At 44.6% G+C, this 19235-nt stretch overlaps 1 protein-coding gene across 1 annotated transcript in view; it reads right to left on the bottom strand.

The window, feature by feature from the left end:
• Positions 1-1055: 1055 nt before the first annotated feature.
• Positions 1056-19235, bottom strand: part of cdh11 (cadherin 11, type 2, OB-cadherin (osteoblast)) — a 48540-nt gene continuing 30360 nt past the window's right edge. The window contains exons 2-12 of the mRNA XM_023790827.2: positions 16612-17061; positions 15557-15851; positions 14554-14673; positions 13275-13442; positions 11297-11484; positions 8334-8587; positions 7687-7823; positions 7086-7207; positions 6554-6671; positions 3423-3674; positions 1056-2731 (exon numbers count right to left, since the gene is read on the bottom strand). Coding sequence (XP_023646595.1) covers positions 2235-2731; positions 3423-3674; positions 6554-6671; positions 7086-7207; positions 7687-7823; positions 8334-8587; positions 11297-11484; positions 13275-13442; positions 14554-14673; positions 15557-15851; positions 16612-16842 — 2382 coding nt within the window. The 5' untranslated portion in view covers positions 16843-17061 and the 3' untranslated portion in view covers positions 1056-2234. The remainder of the gene's footprint in view (positions 2732-3422; positions 3675-6553; positions 6672-7085; positions 7208-7686; positions 7824-8333; positions 8588-11296; positions 11485-13274; positions 13443-14553; positions 14674-15556; positions 15852-16611; positions 17062-19235) is intronic.

Genomic DNA, 19235 nt, shown 5'->3' on the forward strand with positions numbered 1-19235 from the left:
AAATATATACTAATCTCCCACAAGCATTTCTGTGTCGATAGAGGTAGGATCTTTTGTTTAAAGCACATCTTCAGAATCCTTCTGATATGGCTGGGGATTAATGTCTGGCAATTTAAGGCCACAAAGATAAAAAAAAAATTGCCTTTGTGCTCCCTTAACCACCATGTCACAGAATCCCTGCGGATTGTAGAATTGCTGCCCTATTGACTTTTCTCAAGATCTGAACACAGTAGGCGACGGCTTAGCGGCAGTGCAACAAAATGCATCAACTTTGCCCTCTGATACACAAGTAGGCCAAAGCCGGGCCTCTGGGATGGGTCCTCCTAAGGCTCACGCCAAACCAAGCGCTCTGATTGGTGGAGCTGATGAGGTGTCACGATAGGTGCATGCGTCAGTTGATTGAAAAAGCCGAAAGGCACAGCTCACAGCGTGTCTGCCTTAATGCCTGCCGTCCCATTTTACTGCAGTGGAAATCAGGCAATGCCAGCTGTTTCACATAGTTTGGGGAGGATGTGGAATGCTGACTCCTGTTGGAATACATTTCACACCAGAAAAATAGGTCAGGAATTTCGCTTCTGCCTCCTATAAATATCCAGACTAATGATTTGTGTTGCCATTCATTGACAACACTTTAGACAACAGTAAGCCTATTGAGCACACACCACTCCTTAACATGATGTAATACCCTTCTTCCTTTCTGTCCACCGCTTGCGTTTCATTAGTTTTTAGTAAATATTTGTCCCATCCCAAAGACTGACTGTGTCCTTTTGTTTACCCTGGGTCTCTCGGGGTAAAATTGTGTGGCAGCCTCATTCAGGTGTTACCAAACTCAATTCCCTCCCTCTCTCCTCCCCATTGTTTCCCAAAGTGCACACCGACCTTTACCGGCAATGGAAACCCTCCGAGAGGGTGAATAAGGTCCTTTTCTGGCTGCGGTCAATTGACAGACCAACCACTGGGCTTATAGCAAAAGGAAATGCTGCAGGCACAGTAATAAAAATATAATAATAATAATAATAATAATAATGCTATTAAAGATTTATTAACACCATTGATCATTTTATAAAAAGAGCATTTATTTCAAAGTTTTCCGCTTCTGAGATTGAAGCACATAATAAAGCAACAGTACAATGTTCATAAAATATGTGTGATGTAACATTTTCTTACATGTTGAAATACTGATATCTGAATGTATACTAAAATAAGAACTTTTAAAATTGTACAAAGGTACCATAAAATTGACATAGAAATTAGGCATCTTCCACTGCGACAGGACAGACTGATTTCTTCTCACCTGGGAGAATAACATACACAAATAAAGAAAATAAGAAATAAAGTCAACCAAAAACTAACAATAATTATAATTATTTTATAATAAAAAAGAGATTTACAAGAATTAATAGGCGCAAAGTTTGATTCTCGAGACATTTGCACATTGTACTGTACATACGTTATATGTACGTTATATTTTAACTTGCTTTAGGATATATTTTTCAAGTTACAAAAGATGCACTGCGTTGCAAGAGTGTCCGTTATTTAAGGCGATTTTTGAGCTCACAGCTTGTTCGTTGTGTCTAATACTTCATCTGGCTGAAGTGGGGACTTCTGATTTTCAAGGACACACTGAAAAACAGTTTCTTCGTTTGTTTTATCCATTTCGTTCTGCTAATGGAAAAGAACACCTAAGAGTCAGGAAGAGTGCTCCATTTGGAAGATGGACGTGCTACCGAAGTGGTCAATCTTAGCTGGATGTTATTTTTTTCAGGCATTCTGTTTGATTTATTATTATTTTTTAAATATAAGGCAACCATTTTTTCCATAGTGAACTCCTTCACAGTATCGGAAATGCCATGTCTTTCGGTGATCTTCTTTAATCTCAACATACCGCTGTGAAGCCCCAGTTTAGTACCCAATAGCCCAACAAAAAAAAAAAAAAATGAAAGAACATTCTTTATCTATTATCACAATGTGTCGCGTGTTTGTTTTTCATACGTACCAGTACTTCTCAGATTTGTCTTTTATAATTTTTTTTTTTGTCTTTTGGCTTTTACTCCAAACTACATCTTGGTTTCAAATTCATCCCCCGTGTAAAGATGCACTGTAGTATACTACAAGTACATTTCAACAAAAAAAAAGAAAGTTTACCATAAATAGCTGAACTCGCAGGTTACCCATAGGATTACTCCACACACTACACTGTCATCTGTGGGGTACCGACGTGACTCTCCCGGGTGTTAAGAGTTGTCATCGACAGGGTCTTTGGTGCCGTAGAGGTCGGCCAACTTCTTGAAACGTGGCCCCCAGCTTTGGAGGTAGTCGTAGTCAAGATCCGAGTCTGTGGTGACTGACTCCAGGGAGCTGAGGGACCCGGCAACCGAACCACGGCCCTCGTACCCATAGATCTGGATGGAGTCATAAGGGGGCGCTGTGGGGTCGTTGTCTGCATCCGAGATGCGGGTCTTGATAAAGTCATCCACATCCACGCTGTTGGCCGCAGGCCGCGATCCAGGTCTCACCGCATACTGCAGCTCTGGTTTGATGTCCTTCCTTGGCAGGTAGCCATTGGCACCATCGGGGTTCTGCAAGGTGGCGATGTCGAAGGCCTCCGTGTCTTCCTCGCCGCCGCCCTCATCGTCGTACGTGATGATGTTCTCGCGGATGTCTTCCTCCTCAAAGACGATGAGGGGCTCTTTCTTCTGTCTACGCAGGGCCACGAACAGCACCACGATAGCTGCCGTGGGAGACACGGGGTCATATAGCTTCAATAATATACACCAGTGGCTAAAGAAACAGACTGTGTCCATAAGTGGTATAAGTTGTTCCAGCCTTGGGCAGCATACTTAACCAAAATTGCTTTAATTTCTCAACATATAACAGGTTTTACAATTTTCTTTGATTTAAAGTAGGAAACTAGTACATTAAGCTGAAGGTTACATACTAGTTGAACCAATCTGGTCCTTCGGCGACTCAATAAAGGCACTTTAATAAAAGTACTTACGGATTAAGCTGATTAAATGTACTTTCAGACATAACCCTACATTAAGACACAAACTCTCCTTTAATAAAGAATATATACAGGTTTCACTACCCAAGAATCCTACCAAATTTCGGGCAGCTTAAGACTTAAGGTTGTTGGTTCAAATCCCGGGGTCGGATGCTGCCATTGGACCCTTAAGCGAGGCTCTTAACCCCAATTGTTCCAGGAGTGCTGCACGCTGGCCAAGCCTGTGCTGTGACCACCAAGCTTTTTAGTGTGAATGTGTCTTTGTGTCTCAGTTAGAGCTAGATGGGGATATGTGCAAAGATAATAGCATCACTATTCATCACTAGTGTCGCAATTCTGTTCCACAAATGGAGACTTGAACGCAAGCTGTTGAGGCCCTTCTCAGATCCCCGATCAAGCTGACCACATGCAGGCTTACCCAGTAGGATGACGATGCAAGCTAGGATGGCGATGAGGGCTCCTGTGCTGAGCCCGGCGGGGAGGACATAGGGCTCCACATTGCAGGAGAGGATGGTGTCCTTGCTGTCGCAGCTGCACACGCGGATGGTCAAGGTGTTGGTGCTGCTCATCGGGGGGATGCCGTTGTCGTTGATCTCGATGGGCAGGAAGTAGATATCCTGGGTCATCCGGCTGAAGCCTTTGCGGATAACGTAGATGCTGGCGGTGCTGTCTGCAAAGGTGAAAGGGACGAGGGCGAAAGATTTAGATCGCTAACGAAATCTTTACAGGGCAGTGGGGAAATAACTGTGGATGCAACAGACTGTTTCACAGCCTGTGACAGAGTCAATTCCATAGAACGGCATATGGGCAACAAAGCAGAGGTTTACTTATGTCCCGTGAGTTTTAGTTATCCAATAAGCAGAGGAGGTAAACAAATAAACTATGTAGTGAAAGAGGGAGGTGTGTGTGTGTATGTGTGTGTGTGTGTGGGGGGGGGGGGGTTGCAATATTAAATTCATGTTTAATATTGTGACCATTTATCAGTTTTTGGAAGTGTAATCAAAGCCCTTCTTGTAGTAGGTATATTGGCTTTACCGAGAGGATATGGAACGGCGCCAAGAACACCTTCACAGTCGGAACAAGGTCACAATCAGAGCAAAGCCAGAGCGAGTTCATTTATGAGACTGCTGCTTAAGGCTTTTCTCTTGCCTCTAGGGTGACTGTCCTACACTGTCACTACCAATTATTAGGGCTTCCTACCGACATAGACTGTGAAGGATGCAATTGTTGGCCACTCGTAAGAAACATATGCATTCTAAAAATAGCATAATGTGTGCACTAACGAGAGCTGTAATGAAGGGCACTATTATCAGGCACATTTGGTCTATGACGGTTTCTTAATAATTGAGAGGCAGCCTGAAGGTCTGCTAATTTCTTGATAATAACAGCATCATGAAGGATTCCACAGATTTTATTTTTTTTTTAACTTGACAATGCTGTTAAAATCCCTATTAGTTTGTGCTACACTGTCCTCAGCAGGGCCGCTATAATGCACAGGTTTACCTGCGCTGAAACCCAGGGGCCTCCACTAAAACGGGACTCAACTGACCTTGTTCAACAAAATTTTAAATGTAGATTTGTCGCCTGTCCTGTACCAAATAATAAAATGCTGTGTCCCACACTGAACTAGCACAGGACAGGATTTGCCCCACATTTTCGTGTGTGAACCAAAATTCAACTTAATCCGGAACGTACGTCCGGTCCCCCACTAAAAATAATATAAATCTTATCATCCACAAACACACCCCCACCCCGCAGTTGACAGCTATACCACTGAAGAAAATAGTAGGGGCCCTGTGACAGCTCAAATGGCCTGGGGGCCGCAGAACATCTTAACATGCCGCTGGTCCTTGGTTATAGTAAAATGTATTGGAAAATGTAATAGGCCATGTAGGGTTTTGCAATATATCCCGCGACTCTGTCAACAGTGATCCATCAGATCTTTGTAGGACAAATACAGCAGATGGCCAAACAAACACAGAGCAAGAGGGAGATGAATCTGTAGGAAAAAAAATTGATCCGTTTGAAAATATGGTTTCCCTTCAGATAAATCCACGAAATCTGGACAAGCCTAATCTGTCTCGTTCACATCGTTGGGTTTTTAAATCACCTCTGAAAGGTGCCCATTTCCTCTCTCATTAAGATCAGAAATATCAAAACTCTGAGCCATTTCTCAGTGCAGGTACAGTACTCCAGCCTGGAACAGCTTGATTTGACATAATCTGCGCTCGCCTAAACCACAATTAGCGTATTCTGCTTTGTAATTGTACCACAGATTAGCATTTTTTTTCTCTGACAGAAGAACTGCAAATGGCCTAATGCGTAGAAAAAAAAAACACTACCCACTTTTGATTGATGTACGACATAACAGGGGCAACGGTGCATAATTAACGCGCTAACAATGACAGTGCGTAATCACCCCGGGCAACCATTGGGGGGCCCATCAAAGTCAGTGTGGGTTCATTCCAGTAACTGAGGACGTGCTCAGGACCGTCTATGTACCACCGACATATCATGTCAATTGGCGGGGGAAGGTTAGCCAGCCTGCTCTATCTCATGAGGGGTTCCATTCTAAATCTCCAATTTAACAGTTAAGCAAAACAATGAAGCAGAGCATGGACTCCCCCTCCTCCCCTACTTAAAATAAAACACTATACCCGGGTGGGGGGATTCTACAATTCATTTGTGTTAAGTCATAAAAGCCCAATTCAATACATTGCTTCATAAATTAAGGCGTAAGAGAGACTCCCACAAGACAGACAGAATAGTGGCCAAGGGCACAGTCTTGTAAGCAAGATCTTGTGTCAATAGCAGCCCTTGCATGCAGCCGAGCAAGGCACTTCAGCTTCATTTGCTTAAAAAAAATTGATAGAAAAGTAAGCTTTGGACAAAAGCATCAGGTACGATAATGACAGATATCGTCCTTGCAGAATGAATCTTGCAAAGCTTTATCCATGTCATCCACTCAGTGCTGTCCTCTGATCAGTGATCAGTTCCACAAGGTGCACTGAACCTGTCACCATGCGAGCAGCTTTGATGTGTCAAAGAGCCAGTACCGCTCCCCTAAGTGCCACTGTCGGTAGGGCAAGGGCAGGACTCTCAGAAAGATGTGTGATTCATCCATCACCTCTTCGAGGCTGTAGGAGGGGCCTGACACAGTGCCAGTGCCTGACTTGTGATTGGCTCTGCTCCTACGTTCTCATGGCTTGGGGAAAATGGGACAACCAATGGGATTAATAGGCATGGTAGTGTTGGATCCCCAGGAAAGACATCACCGATGTGGACTTACAAACAAATAGCATGTCCTTTGCAAATTCTGTGGAAGATGTCAGAAGTTGAGAAGACACAGCAGGGCACGTTAAAAGCGCGTTTCGGATATCAGGAGAGACTATCTGTCACTGCACTCGAGTTAGGGTGTCAAGACCAATCGGGGGAGCAGTTTACGTTTGAGTCACGGTGTTTTGATGTGACTCACGGGGTTATGAAATGACAGCCATATGCCCGGCATACCGGGGGTCTGCTATCGCATGCGGCCGGCTCAACACCCACCGAGGTTGTCTTTGAGAGAGAAGTTGTGGTTGTTGACAGCTTCCGGCGGGAGGTTGAAGCGGAAGTACTGCCGGTGGGCCATCTCGTCCTTGTCCACGGCGCTGACTGTCTCAATAAGCTGAAGTGTGGGCCGCAAATAGGTTATTACCGACGTTACTGTGCATGGTCATGTAGCTACCATACATACACTGACACTCACACAGATGTCCACAGCCACACAAACACACATGGAGGGCTTCTCTTCTCAAGATTTGAAGCCGTTATCTATACATTTGTAAAAAAGAAAATTATTTAAAAAAAAAAAAAAAACATTTCTTTGGATGTTGAAATCTAGACTTATCAATCCTCGACAGTTCAGACAACCAGGATCTCATTTATTTCCTCTTATAATCTATTCATGAGATACACATCTGTTTCCCTTTTACCGTTGGCTTTGAAAGTCCAAAATTACATCTGTTCTGTAACAGTCATTCTCCTCAGTCTGCATCCTGATGTAATCTACCTAAAGTTAAAGATGCTGAATGAAGTTTACCTTTCCTGCTGGAAAATTTTCACACATAAGGACATCATTCTGGGTGGCAAATTCTGGGGTATTATCGTTCACGTCCTTGACCTTGATGTTGACGCGGACTTTGGCATCTTGGTGATGTCCACCTGCACACAACCATGACACAAGGTCAATAAACAATTTTGGCTTCTAAAAGAGTAACCCAGGCAGAAATTTTATCTGACACTCATCAAGTCAGGAGAGATTTGAGAATTACATTACAAATCTGCCAAGAGACTTGACATGTGTAGATATTTCAAAAGAACATTTCGTGCATGGAACTTGAGATTTGAATTTCATGCAATTTGTTCCAGATGGCACAAATTGAAAGTATTTGAAAAACAAAAATATCAAAATTAGATACCGGCAAAATTAAGTTGCCATTCCAGACAAATGACACAAGTATAATCCTGGAGATTGTTTCTGTTTTGATTGGATAAAGAGATGATACACACTAAATTCCAACTCACTTTATTATTTATTTATCCTTATTTAAGCTACACCACAGAAAGAGTGGGGGGGGGGGTGCAAAATAGAATGTTATGGCAGGAATGAAAGAATTTCCATTATTGGAGAAAGAACTAACCGATTTCTGAGGCACTGACTGAAATATTGTGCCAGGGTTGGGTCTCACGGTCCAGGGGTCTCGTTGTTTTAATGACGCCATCTTCAGGATTGATTGTGAAGAGCTGGTCCAGGTTTGTGTAGGGAGTAATCTGATATCTGGCGAATAAAGGTGGATTTATTTATTGGAGTGGAAATAGTAAAAAATATGTATTCATGGTGACTTCTACTTTGTAAACATCCTTCAATCTCCTGAAACCACTTGTCCTACTAAGGGTTGCAGGGAGTCCTGGAGATTACAGGCAGGGAACAACCCAGGATGGGGCATCAACCCATCGTTCCTTCACTTCTACAGGCAATTTGGCAACTCCAGTTGATCACAGCATGTTTTTAAACTGGGTGGGGGTAACTGGACTTCGTGGAGGAAACACCACGATGACACACGAAGCCATAGCAGAGACTCGAACCCGGGTCCCAGAGGTGTGAGGCGATAGCGCTATCCGCCGTGTCGCCCTGCCTGCTACTCTGCAAACACGCAAAGCCTAAATGTTTTCGATGGTTTGGATATAGCAAATGATGGCGCGTTATTCTGTTTAAGTGAAAATATTTCAGCAGCTTCTGAATCTGGATCCATAACAAGGAGCTGTTGTTTGTCGTGAGGCTCCGCACCTGACGGGGTTGTTGGCGGTGTCGGTGTCCTTCGCGTGCACCTGCCCCACCACGGTACCATCAGGGGCGTTTTCCTCCACCTCAAAGGTGTAGCTGGCTGAGCTGAAGAATGGGGGTTCATCAGCATCCAGCACCGTGACCTTCACCATGGCCGTGTCTTTGTAAGGCCCCCAGGCAATAAAACGGGAGTCCACATGCGGGTTAGCCGCTTCCACCTTCAGCGTATAGAATGGTTTGGTCTCAAAGTCCACCGGCTGCAAGCGCAAAAGGTGCCAACATTAGCCAATCCCATAGCAACATTCCTGTTTCAACTGCAACAAAGTTTGTAGAGCGTCAGGTTCCACAGCCTTTATTATGTGGAATATATGTTGGTAGAAATCAATGAAAATAAAAAATTAATTAATCCATCCATCCATCCATCCATCCAAGCATCTTCTATACTCGCTTGTCCTGTGCAGTGTTGCTGGGGTCCATAACCTATCCTGGAAGCTACAAGCAGAAGGCATGGAATAACCCAGGATGGGGCAGCAACCGATCGCAAAAAAAAAATAAGTCAAATAAATATCACATTCCTACAGTACCCTGCCTTTGAAAGGGCTTGATTCTGGTAACTAATGCCATTGTAAGAAATTCTGAATGGTGAGGATTAGGAAGGGTCAACACATGACTGATAGATGTTTAGATGATATTTAGAATTAAATACAGGTTGGAATTCAATCCCACTTTACATCCGTTACCATTTACATAAAAATAAAAAAGATTTTTGTCCGTGTTCCAAGTATGTCATACACCATCAGCTACAAGAAGGTAACACTTTATGTATATAAAATCTTTTTTCAATTTAAAATGGTGAAGGAATTTCAAAGATGGGGTGGATTCAGAGAATTATCTGACTGAATATACCTGACTGATTTTGAATATTAATTGCATAAGGTTTTAACCCAAAATATATCAAAATGCAAGCGAAATGCTGTGAAATATGAGAATACGCTACATTTCATTGATTAATCCAGTTAATTCCAGGTAAATATATGACAGTACCAAGGTGAATTGATAGAGGGCACTGTTGCTAAAGAGATTATCATTGAAAGCATAATTCCGCTGGGCTTCTTTTCAAGTCTGTCCTTGCCTTATGTAACTAAGATAAATTTAACCTTACAGACAGAGACGTTATACTGATGTATCCACATACCGAGACTCGATGAACTAACGGCGTTTTAACACTGCGGGAAAGGTGGAGGAATTTATGGTAGCAAATATCTTCAAAAACAACAAGTGCAGAGAACAGATACTCTGCTTGAATAAACTCCCATTTCACCTGTCACCCTGCCCCCCGGTTACCAATTTGAGACTCCGTCTGTCTTGTCACACCTGTCACTCGCAAATGAGAAATTACGAAACCCTGTCTCTCGTGTGTTTTTTCCTGCCGCATTTACCAGCGGAGCCGGCTGTTCGGGAGACGGATACGTGGTGCCTCGTACTCTCGGAGGTCAGCAGTCGCGGCTCACGTCTCCCGACAATGCCGGGCCCCCTCCTCCGATCCTTTATCGCGGCACCTAATAACCGACTGACTGAAAGTAATCAACAGCAGATAATATCCACAATAATGCCGGGGCCGCCTCTTAATATTCCGAGGGGCGCCGGCTGCCTCCAGTTGAAACAGAATACTTGATTAAAACCCCAGCGATTCCGTCAGTAACTTCGACTTTAATTTTCAACATGCTTTGAAGAGCAAAAGGTGATGATTTCCCGAGAGCTGGATCACGGAGGTATTATGTTATTGAGCGGGGCTGCCTGGCATCAAAGTCATTGTTCCACGCTTGTGCTGTTATCTGTGTCTCCCTCTCTTCACCACCACCTACTGCCAACGTACCTTACAATCTGAGGCAGACTCACCACTGACAATTAGCCACCCCCCAAACATATATTCTCTCCCAGCCAGATACTCCGACCACCCAGTTTTTGCAGTTGATTATGACTAAGATACCTCTGAAGTTATTCGATAGGCGTATCCCGCAAAAACCCATAAGAACTAATATTATATAGTTATTGCCTGTATTTACAAAAAGCATCTCCCTGCCTGTATTAAAGCTTGAAAACACAGAAAAATGCACTGACACTCCAAGTAATCGATAGAAGCTGGTTAGTTAGTAGTTATTAGATGCTGGATGGAGATGGCAAATGGAAATATGTAGGATCGTTGGATTACGGCTCTAAGTCTACACACATACACCTCCCAGGCCGTGACCCTGGATGCCTGTACACCATCGCAGCCAATCTCCAGCTAGCCCTGCTCCAATTTACCCGTGGGTAGTCGTACTGCCACAAGGTGTTAGGCGAACTTCGGCAGGTGTTTTAGCATCTGGGTAATCCTGGTCCCCAGGGGGGGAGGGGGGCCGCTTGACTCTCTGGAGTCCGGCCAGGAATCCGAAATCCGTCAAAAAGAATTCTCTCACCGAGCAAGCCAGCCATGAAAGTCGAGGCTCGTCCGGGACATAATGAGGAAGCACGGTACTGTCATTGCGTTCACGGGGCGGAACCGAGTGAATTCACTCCCCCCCCCCCCCCCGGAGTCTGCCCTCTGCTACATGCATTAGCACACGTATACCTACATGGAGCCACACACACGCATGCTTGGACATGCACACACACACACACACAACCACCCATGTGGTCGCCCCCCCCATTCTTCCCAGACTGAAGAGCCAGCCTGTGGATGAATAATCTTTCACAGCTCTGCTCCGTGATGCCGCTACTCCCACACACGCTCTCTCACACAGAGCACACGCACGCACAGCTACACGCTCACATATTTCCATGTGTAACAATGCTTCCATCGCAGCTGCTCATCTCTGGCCTTGGATAAAGCTATGGCATTTCGAAGAATTTATACAAGTATAGGCCATCTGCCTGCCTTTTTAACATGAGCTTCTCTTCATCCCCAAATCACCAGCAGGCCCCACCTTTTTCAGCTTGATGACGCAATCCCGTGTCACGGAGTCGGTGACGATCTCGAAGACGTTCATCCCGTCGCCGTCAATCAGACGGTATGTCACCAGGCCATTCTCCCCCAAATCGGGGTCCTTCGCCTTCAACCTGCCCACCTCCTCGCCAGGGACTTTGTCCTCTAAGACAGACATGCTGTACACACCTGTGCAGAGGGACGAGATCAATAGCAGATTGAGACTTTGAGCACATCCACTCTCGCTCGCAGCACACTTCCGATTACTCCTGGGAATTTTATTCCTCTGGTGACTCGCTAAGTTCTTCTTCACTTTGACAACTGCAGAGCACTGAGATTAAGACTCCAGCCAAACCGCTCCTCCCTGAAACTTCTGGGTGTTAAGTGCTCCCTGCCCCTTCAGGAAACACCCTGTCAGCGCTCACCGAATCGCTACTACCATCATTCACCACAACCACCTCTTCAAAATCTGCTAGTATTTCAGAACTCTTCGTCCAAATACAGGCTAAAAAACTGGCATAATAATATTCTCAGTCACCCACAAATTAGGATGCAGTACTTTGCTAATTTTGAATTTCTAATTGTAATTATTTACATGATGTTGTATCCATGTTCCTAGCTGATTAATGTTAATATATTGCAATATTTGTAGCTTTAGCCATGTACATGAATCAGGATGTCTGTGAAGAAAACGTGAGCGTAGCTGAGCTGTGAGGTCGTGTGTTATGGGAAAGCTCAGTCCCCAAGGACAGCCAATGACAATGGAGTCGAGTGCCCATAACTTAGGTGTTTTACGGGAGTCTCACTTTGGCCCTCATCTGGTCAAACTATCGGTGTTTCCCAAGGCTCAAGCTTCAGCCATATTTAAAAATACAGCAAGCACAAGAAGCAAGTTTACGTCAACATGACTGTAAAAGTAAGACGTGAAAACCAGTAACAGAATAAAGTGTTCCTCTGGTTTATTATGTTGATGAATCATGAAGATTTTTTTGGACAGAGTGTGAATGGTAGCAGTGAAAATATAGCTCTTATTCTAGTTTGATCCCAGTCTATGAAAAAAAATACAAAACGGGGCAGACTTTGGCCTAAAGAAGTGGTCTAGTTTTTAACTATGCAATTGAAATCAGGGTCAAATCTTACTCAAGGGATGGTGGGTTTCTTGCTTTTAACTGGAAGCTGAATCCCCTTTGAGACATAAATAAGTTGTCTTTGCTTTCGCTCAGACATACACAGAAGGTCCTCCACGCACAATCTCAGCTTTGTCTGATATACATGATTGCATGTACTCCCCAAACACACACAAATATCTAAAGGATCAAACATCCCTTTGCTTATATACTCTGCCTCTCAGCTGCTGTTTTCAAAGATGTGTCCATCACACTGGCAAACATAACTGCTTTACACGATCTCAGAGGACTGTCTGGCTTCTGACATGCATCTCCATTAAATGGTTTACTCAAATATGCACTTTGCAGTGAACAAAGCTGAGAAAATTATTCTTTTGTGATGAACTTTGTTGAAGAGAGGAATTGGTAACAATTTACTGTACCTGACAGGGCATAAATACTTAGTAGCAACTCAGTTAACTACTGAAGTACAATCATGAATAAATATAGTAGATACAAGATGTGTCACGGTTCATTAATAATGAGCAAACATATGATCAGTATTTCACTTCTGTTATTCATTACTTATACTACCTTCAGTAGTTCACAAAGGTTTGCAAAATTAACCAATATAGTAGCAAATATAGTAACTGCTTGAGGTAAAAGATGTCATGATTCATTAATAATGAACAAACATGAGATCAGTATGTAACTGAGACTTAGTTTGTCGTTAATGAATAGATAAGTAAGAGCATAATGCTGTAGAATACTATAATATTTGTGCCCCCTCAAATAAAGTGTTACCTAGAAATCTATTGGTGTTGAACCTGGCTAAAGACAGGTTTAGGGTTGTGGGTGCGGGGGGGCACTCACTCTGTGGGAACTTGGGCGGGTTGTCATTGACATCCGTCAGGGTGATCTTCACTTCCGTCGTCCCTGACAGCCCCCCCATGTGGCCGCCCATGTCCTTGGCCTGGATGACCACGTCGTATTCCTGACGTGCCTCTCTGTCCATGTTGGGGAGGGCCGTCCTGATGATCCCTGCGAAAGCACAGCGGGATGTGAACACGGCCCAGCGTGTGGTCTTACATTAACAGCTTGCGGGGATAAACCAGCCCCAAAGGTTTCTCCTGATCATGCAGCTTACAGCTAGGACTTCATAGACCGTTTGGCTCAGTGACGCAACATCCTAGGCTGTGCCTTTCAAAGGCTCGGATGTCCTACACTATCCCCCTCGATTCTGTAATATCCAAGGCTATACACCTTGTTCTTAGGCTATCGAAGGCTATGTGACTCGATTCTGGGCTCTAGATATCGTCGGCTGTGCAGCACAATCCCAGGATGTGATAGCTGGTGCGGCTTATACTAATATATGCCAGGTGGTGTGACTCAGTACTAGAACAGGAAAGAGCATGCAGTGAAACTCGCCCTTCTCAGTGAGGAAAAGAGTCGAACAGTAGCATGGTACCAAGAAACATGGAAGCCAAGAAAGTCAAGCTGCCAGGAATGCAGCTTAAGTATCTTTCAGGTGGATGATCATAAGCCTGGTGCTCGCTGGCACTTTCGTTAAGCTAGGGTCTTTTTTTTTTTTAAACTCTCCAAGCTAGTTGGCAGTCTGCGGGCCGCATGGGGAATAGTGTAAGGACGGCGATATTTAACCGAGCTTTATGCCAAAACGTAACCGCGGCCAAAACAAATTAGAGCCGCGGAGCTTGGATGCTGTCCAGCGTAAAATCCAGCCCAAGGTTTTGGTCGTAGGATTTCATCGAGACTCGACTCCTCTGGTACAAAGTTTAATTCGTTCGGCACATGCCACTTACGCCTTACTCGAAAAGAATCCAGGCAAAAAAAAAAAAAGAAAAAATGCAATCCACCACCGCATGACAATAAGAAGTATAAAACTGTATTTGAGAGAAAATTAAGAAATTTAGATAAAGCTAATCTAAATTTGAAATCGTATCATTAATGTGCAGTTTGTTTAAATTGTGCGTATCGCACTCTGTGTCTTAATTCGGCAATGCATGCAAAACGCAGTATTTTCCTGTAATAACAGGATGGAATTTCAACTGCTTAATAACACTAGTGTGACCTCATATGTTTCCATTGGCTGTCTGGCGGCCATTTTTTTTTTCCAGTTCTCTGTTGGACATACCTGTCTGGGGTTCCACTGAGAAGTATGGCTGGCCCTGGAGGATACTGTACACCAGCCTGGCACTATTCCCATAGGTGGGGTCGTCGGCATCCGTAGCAGTCACTTGCATCACCGACGTGCCTGGGAGGGGAGGGCCGGCAGATGTGATGCAAGTCTGGTGGGTGGCTAAGAACAGCCAGCAAGTTCTTCCAACTGGATCTCAGTCAGGCTACGCGGAGCACGGCTGAACCGGAATCAAACTAATGTTTGCTGTTGATTATGAGCAAATCCACTGCATCTGACACTGGATTACAAGCTGTGAGGAGCAGCTGACATTTGATCGGAGCCAAAGTATCGGACTCTTCCAACGCCCTGCCTCATATTTTTTTGTCTGGATTTCACAGGGTTGGTCAGAAACCAGAGGCATTAAACCTCTGCCTTTAGTCCCCGGACGTGGCCGGACAGGAGGTGGTGATATTAGCTGTTAGATATTAGCAGCCGCTACCTCTAGCATGCGACATCAAGTTTATTGCCTGTCCATCAACAACAGGGCTGAGGGAGGAAAAACTAATCCCCCAAGTCCGACGATCTCAAATCAATTTTCAATGACGTGAACATGGCCAGAGGATGTAAGTACATTTCGGAATTGGCCGGGCTTGGTATCCTGTCCCGGGTTCCCCGCAGCATCATTTACATTGTCACATGGTGGGAATGGTGGGGTAACAGATCGTTACTCTGCGACAGCCACGCATTAACGATGATGTATGGCTAGGGTTTGGAAGTGTGCAACCCACAGCCGTGCATGGCATCGAGGTATTGCGTAAGGCAGGCTAAACCAGGCTAAAGCATCGCCTGGTAACCGAGTAGCAATATTAACAGCATAACGATCGCTTGATTTAAGCGGCCGGGGTGCAGTAAACAAGACGACGCTTCTTCTAGCGTGGCACGGGAAGAGAGAGAGATGGAGAGAGTAATGCGGAGGTCAAGGGCCACACGTTGGAGATGGAAAATGACAAGCACTCACCCACATTGGACATCTCGGGTACACTGGCATAGTAGGGGCCATGCAAGAATTCAGGCGGGTTGTCGTTGATGTCCTGCACCTTGACGATGAACTCGGAAGGTGGCTCCAAGGGCTTGTTGGTGTCACGTGCCACCGCTTGGGCTGTCAGCGTGTACTGGGCCTGCTCCTCCCGGTCTAGTGTCTTGGTGGCATGAATGTTCCCAGTCTTGTCATCGATGACGAAAATGGTGCCGGCACCATCACCTGAGAGAATGTACTTGATGGTGCCGTCTCCTGAGTCTACGTCCGAATGGAGCTGATGAGGGGACATTATAATGAAGCCAAGTGCCACCGGACGGGGGCCATATTATTGTAATCAGTCACTTTACACAAATAGCCATGAATGAGACAACAATGTCTAAACTGGACTGTTAAACCTGAGATAATGCTTGGAAGAAAGCTTTGCCCTGAAATTGCAAAACGCTCATTATTTTTCAGAGAAAACTGAAACTACTTAGAGTCAATATATATCTATTATTTAAGTCAATATTTATTTAGAGATTAAAGTTTCCTGGAGCACTGATTATTTTTCAGTAAGACAGCATCAGAAATATGTAATGACTGAGGTGGTCTAAAATCTCTATGTCAGCAGGTGCCATTATTTTTTAATGCTCTGCTTATTATTGTTTATTGATTAATGTCGAAAACTGCCTGGGAACCTGTTAAATGCAATAAAACTGTGAGGACCCTTGACCCTAGATTGTTCTTTCCAATAACTGATGGGCACCTGCTGTGTCCAGGAGGAACGGAGAAGGCATATTTAGACAGGCATTGGAAATCGTTACTTCTTGGACCCATAAATCATTCCTTGCCCAAATGCCAGGATTTTTAGGGGCTGCTCCATTATTAAAAAGGAAATCCATTTCATGGCCTTTCATCAACTGGGGCACTGGTTTCACTATAGAGCAAATGTGGGATTTTGCAAAGGCCCTACAAGTGATGAAGACCCCAGGGGACTTTGTGCAGCAGTTACCTCAGAAAACACAATGTTTAAGGAACCCAGGAATGGTGCTTACCCGGCCCACCAGCACTGGATCAGGTCCTGTGTATTCCTCGATGACAAAGAACTGATTCCAAACCCAGCCCCTCTTGGAGCGGTGAAGGACCTGTCCTTCTTTACCCCTCTCCCGGTGTCTGTGCAATGAAAGCCGCCTCCTGTGACCATGCCCCGGCGGCATGGAGGCGTGGCTACAAAGAGCCACGCCCAGGAAAATCAAAAACACCCACAGGCCCAGCGTCTCCCGCATCCTGCCGCCGCTCTGCGTCGCCGGCCTTCCTACGCCTTCCTGTTCGGAGATCGCGCTGCTATCTGATGTTCCAGGGAGGGTGGGGGAAGGGGGTGCCAGAGAGAAAGCGTTCCAAAGACTGTCCCGACGTTCGCTTGGAAGCCAACTCTGACCTCAGTCCCAGATTCCACTGCGTGCGCTGTGGATCATCTCCCCTGCGCTCTCCTCCTGGTGCACGTTCTGAAACACAGAGGGAGCAGGCAGAGGAGCGCGTAGTTAGTCACAGGGGATATTAACAAGCACATGCGCTACAGAAAATATGTCAGTTCCAGCCGTAGTCCTTATTTTAATTAATTGACTTCATAGATTCCAAACATATTAATTTATTTCATGCTCATATGTGCCATACTAATTAACTGAAGGAGGTTAAAAGTTCACTTTCCTAATAATTAATTACGTTGACTATCACAAAATTTAGGCTAAATGGACTAGTCTGTGTAATAATTTTTCCATGTTTCATTCAGATGGACAGTGTAACATGCCTAATCTCATCCCCTGACGATTTTCACAAGGCATCCTGCTTAATTCTACTCAAACTGAGTTTCTGAATTTCTAATTTAGTATTATCTCAACATCTCAATAGCCTTTTAAAAAAAATTATTGCTACTTCTGGTGTTATAAATATTATTACAGGTAGCAGTGTTTAATATTGCTATTCTGGGGCCTGTAAAATATCCTTTGTTACACTGTAAGTTTCTTCCCCTTGTTAAACAATGTGGAGTAACACGTCACACAATTACTCTAAGACAAGGGTGGGCAATCTTATCCGCAAAGGGCCGGTGTGTACGCAGGTTTTTGGGTAACCTTTAGGTCAGCTGTTCAAACCCAGGGGTGAGGACTCTTCCGCCAGTCAGTCCTCCAATTAGTAATCTAATTAGGGAGCTTTAGTGAAAACCCTGAGACACAATGACCTTTCTGGATAAGATTGCCCACCCCTGCTCTAAGAAGATGCATATTCTGGGAGGGTTCTCATCACTTTCCACTTAACCAACTGATGGGCAGGCCCCCTTAACCAATGAGCCAGCGGCCAGAATTTCCGATCCAGTGAGCTGGCAATAACCCGCCTCCACACCAATCATGGCGTGAGCCTTGCCTTGTACTCTCACAGACGGCTTAAATACAGGGCACCCAGATCTGGCTGAACTTGCAGTGGAGTTAAAGAGGCAGTAAACCAAAAACTGGGCCATGCGGCAGCACCATAAATACAGCGTAAAAAAGCGCATCCACCAGTGGGGAAGGGAGATGGAAGCCCTGACCAGCCTCAGGTCTGTCAGCTCCCATAATGACTGCCTGATAAGCAGCATGCCTTTTTAGCTCTTAGTATATAAATTAGGCGCTATGCTAAAAGGGAGACATTCCTCCTTCTTGGCTGGCAACCAAAATGTCAAAATTGCGCGACGCGTGGGATGCAGTGTTAATTGCCACAGGCCCACATGCTAAGCAGTGTGCTTCCTGCTAAATATGCCACAGAAATAGAAAACGCCGCTTTGTACAGTCCGGAAATCTGCTCTGTACCCCGGGAGAAAAGCGAGACTCATGACCCGGACTCGTCAGCAAATCCGCGGTACCGGCGAATTCATTTTTAGTTCTTCTTAAATCAAAGAACGGCAGAAGAGATTAAGCAAGCCTAAGACATAGAACCTCCTTGTTTGAAGTTAAAATTACGTGATAGGCACATGCGGTGGAAACTTTGATGGGGGAGCTTGTTTTTAATATCTGGAAGACTCAAACATCTGTGTTCACTTTATTGATTTGTTCAGCTTTATTGTCCATTTCTTTGTGTACAATCGTGAACAGTTTGTCAAGATTATTAAAAATGGATGTGTAGTTCCTATTAGTCCAAGTGGAAATAATTCAAAATTATTTATGTGGCATCCCCCCCCCCCCCCTTCACCCCACCACCACCCCAATTCTTAATGCCATTCAACTTCCATCCCCTAAAAAACATGTTGGGGATCTCAAAGAAATGCTTCACTCCAAGTGCAATCCTTATTTCTGCATGAAATACCCAAGATTAATGTATGGAACACAGTCTGGTGCAGAAGTTATTCAAGGCTAGTAAGTGATTCACCAGCAGCACTGAATGTGTCATCTGTTCAAGCGATACAGTGATTCCGAGTTGGACTGGAGTACTGGATGGTGGATGACGGAGAGTGTAAATCACTGCTGGGAGCTCAAGGACGTCTGAGAAGCAGACATGTAAAATAAATCTGGAGCATTCTTAGAGACCCGATAAGGAAGAGGATGCCAGAACTTCTGTGGAAGATACGTGCCTCTCGCTTGGTCCAGCTCGATTGATAATGTGTCTATGTGGCTTTAAAGAATAATGACTTGGAGTAGAGAGCAATCATATA

The sequence above is a fragment of the Paramormyrops kingsleyae genome, chromosome 11 (assembly GCF_048594095.1).
Source record: "Paramormyrops kingsleyae isolate MSU_618 chromosome 11, PKINGS_0.4, whole genome shotgun sequence".
Lineage (NCBI taxonomy): Eukaryota > Metazoa > Chordata > Actinopteri > Osteoglossiformes > Mormyridae > Paramormyrops > Paramormyrops kingsleyae.